General features: G+C 37.2%; 1 protein-coding gene across 1 annotated transcript; it reads right to left on the reverse strand.

The window, feature by feature from the left end:
• Positions 1–488: 488 nt before the first annotated feature.
• LOC112028407 (uncharacterized protein At4g06744) lies at positions 489–2,407 on the reverse strand. The gene has a single exon (XM_024061097.2). It carries the CDS (start codon positions 2,146–2,148, stop codon positions 829–831), a length of 1,320 nt encoding a protein of 439 aa, XP_023916865.2. The 5' UTR covers positions 2,149–2,407; the 3' UTR covers positions 489–828.
• Between the last annotated feature and the right edge of the window lie 262 nt (positions 2,408–2,669).

Below are 2,669 nucleotides of genomic sequence, written 5' to 3' on the forward strand. Positions count from 1 at the left end.
CTCTGTGTGGGATATAAATATCTTTATTTTAAATTAGGGTTTTATATATTATTTTAAGAAAGAAAAATTGTATTGCAACTTCGACAAAGTTATTGAACGACGTAATTTTTTGTATTATGGATTATCTTGTGTGTTATTTTTTTCTTTATGTTTTTGCCTTTTATAGAATATAGATATGAGAATTTGTGTATATCCTCAACAATAGGCTCTTTTGGTCTTTTCGAGCTGGACCATATTGTTGCTGTCGGAGAATGTAGTGCGTTGGGGTAGTTGAGACCTGAACTTGGGAGGTCGGCAGCAAAGAAAAGGCATTGTATGCACAAATTTCTAGACCAGATTCTTTGGAAAAGAACCTTTTCTTCATTGGTATGCTTATGAGATACCCCACTAGTTTCTGCGTTCTCATTATGTTCTTCTTTCCCTTTTTTCCAACCCTCTCCTGGGTCAGATAAACAAAGCGAATGACTCATTTGGGTTCTCTATAATAGTAAAATTGCAAAAGGACGTCTTCTTATTAATTGGACTACGACCAAGTATACCCATTCATATCTACGACTTAAACATATTCAGTATTTTTCATTACATTACAGGAAGTAAATGATGATTTATCATCATTCACACAAATGAGAGTTCCATACTAAAAAGAGAAATAAAATAAAATAAAAATTTAAAACAAACGTTTCAATGAGCATTGACAATAACAAGCTCAAGGACTCATGGTCATCGTACACAATGCATAAACCTATCACTTATCCGGGGTTTTAGAAAAGGTAGTAGGTGGAACGCTGAAATATTTTTGGAGAGACTAATTTTTGGCTCAAGGAGTACTCAAGGTGAAGGAGCAATTGAAGGAATTGGAGAGCCAAAGGGAGGAAGCTTACAGGGAAGGTAAGTATAATTCCCCATGTTGGAACACATCCTTGGGTTCATGTAGAACTTCGCACATTGACGTACTGATCTTTGAAATGGAAGATCAGGAATACAATTGTTACTAATATCAAGCACTCCTCTCTCAATTAAACTCCTACATAGTGGCCCAACAACCAAAAAATAATTATTGGACAATGACAAACTTTCCAAATTCTCTAGCTTACACACCACTTCAGGCACCATACCATACAACAAGTTCCCAGCAAAATTCAACTGCTCCAACTTCTCAATGCAAGCCAAAGAGAATGGTAAAGGACCAGTCAATTGGTTGTTGCTAGCATCAAATAGTGTGGCCTCTTTTAAAAATCCTATCTCATAAGGCAAACAACCTGTGAGCTCGTTGTTTGACAAAAGGACCTCAGTTAGAGAGCCCAAAGCTTTAGCAATGCCATTTGGGATCGGACCAGTGAAATTGTTGTTGGCTAGAGTGAGTAAAAGAACATGGGAGCTGCCTAGATTATCAGGAAGTGCCTGCATGAAATTGTTGTTGTTGATAAAAAGGACGTCAAGGTTTTGTGTGAATATTTGAGGTGGGACTGACCCAGTAAAGAAATTGAACCGAAAGTCCAAGAATGTTAAGCCGTTCATGCCTAGAACAGCACTTGGAAATGGACCAGAGAATTGGTTGTTGCTTATGTCAAGCTCGTAGAGATAAGGGAGCTTGGAGATGTTTGAAGATAAAGTTCCTGAAAAGAAGTTGGAATTAGCATGGAAGAGAGCTATGTCAGGAAGCTGATCAAGAAAGCCATCAAGAGTAGGGGCGCTAAGTTGAAAGCCATTGAAGTCTATAGAAGCTAAAGCTATTGCAGACTGGTTATCTGGGGGCTTGTCACAAAAGAAACCTTTGTACTTGCATATATCTGAGCCTACCCAGGATTTAGTAACGCCTAGAGGATCTGAGGTGATTATGGACTTGAATCTTTGGATTATAGGATAGACCACAGCAAGCCTTTTGTCTGCAAATACCGAAGTTCCATCTTTTTTAGGTAAAGGCGGTTGTGCTTGAGAGGCTGTAAGTTTCTGACAATGGAATGAGCTGGATATACCGTGAAATTCATTGTTGCAGCCTTTGCTTTGGCTTCTATCTCTGCCAACAGTAAAGAAATCCAGTGTTTCTTTGTTGGTACTATGTGATAGTGATACTACAGTGTTGAGGATCAGAGAGGCAACAAGAATACAGAAGGTTGAAGCTGTAGCTTTGGTGGATATGCTGCTCATCTTTTCCTACTGATTTATTTGGGCTTTGTTTGAAGGTTTTAAGAGCAAAAGGTGAAGAGCATGGAAAAACTCTACAGAGAGAAAGAATAATGATAAGAAGAAAAGGAGCTAGCAACATAAGCCAATACAGAATCATCTTGAATTGCTTTTGTACATCCATGTTTATTTTTCTACAGAATATCACCTCCATCTAATGTATATTCCAGAAGAGTGCGAGACTTTTTAGAACCCACTTTGCAAGTTACCGAAAGTAATCATACAAAAAGTAGTGGAATGTAAAAGAAATAATGAAGAGAAGATGAACATGCTGAGTATGATTACTCACTAGACTTAAGTATGGGTAATCATACTGAAAAGAACCTTACTGGGTAAATATCATATTTCATGACAGTCTATGTTTTCTCATTTTCCTGATGTAGATTCAATCCTAACATGAACATTTTCCACCTTTCTATCTAACAAAATTTTTACCTAAACTTGCAAAATCAGCATTCATATTATTGTATTTAGTCCAACTGATT

The sequence above is a fragment of the Quercus suber genome, unplaced genomic scaffold (genome assembly GCF_002906115.3).
Source record: "Quercus suber isolate HL8 unplaced genomic scaffold, Cork oak 2.0 scaffold_75, whole genome shotgun sequence".
Lineage (NCBI taxonomy): Eukaryota > Viridiplantae > Streptophyta > Magnoliopsida > Fagales > Fagaceae > Quercus > Quercus suber.

Coding starts and splice junctions, on each gene's coding strand:
- LOC112028407 (XM_024061097.2), bottom strand. CDS start 2,148: ATGAGCAGCATATCCACCAAAGCTACAGCTTCAACCTTCTGTATTCTT.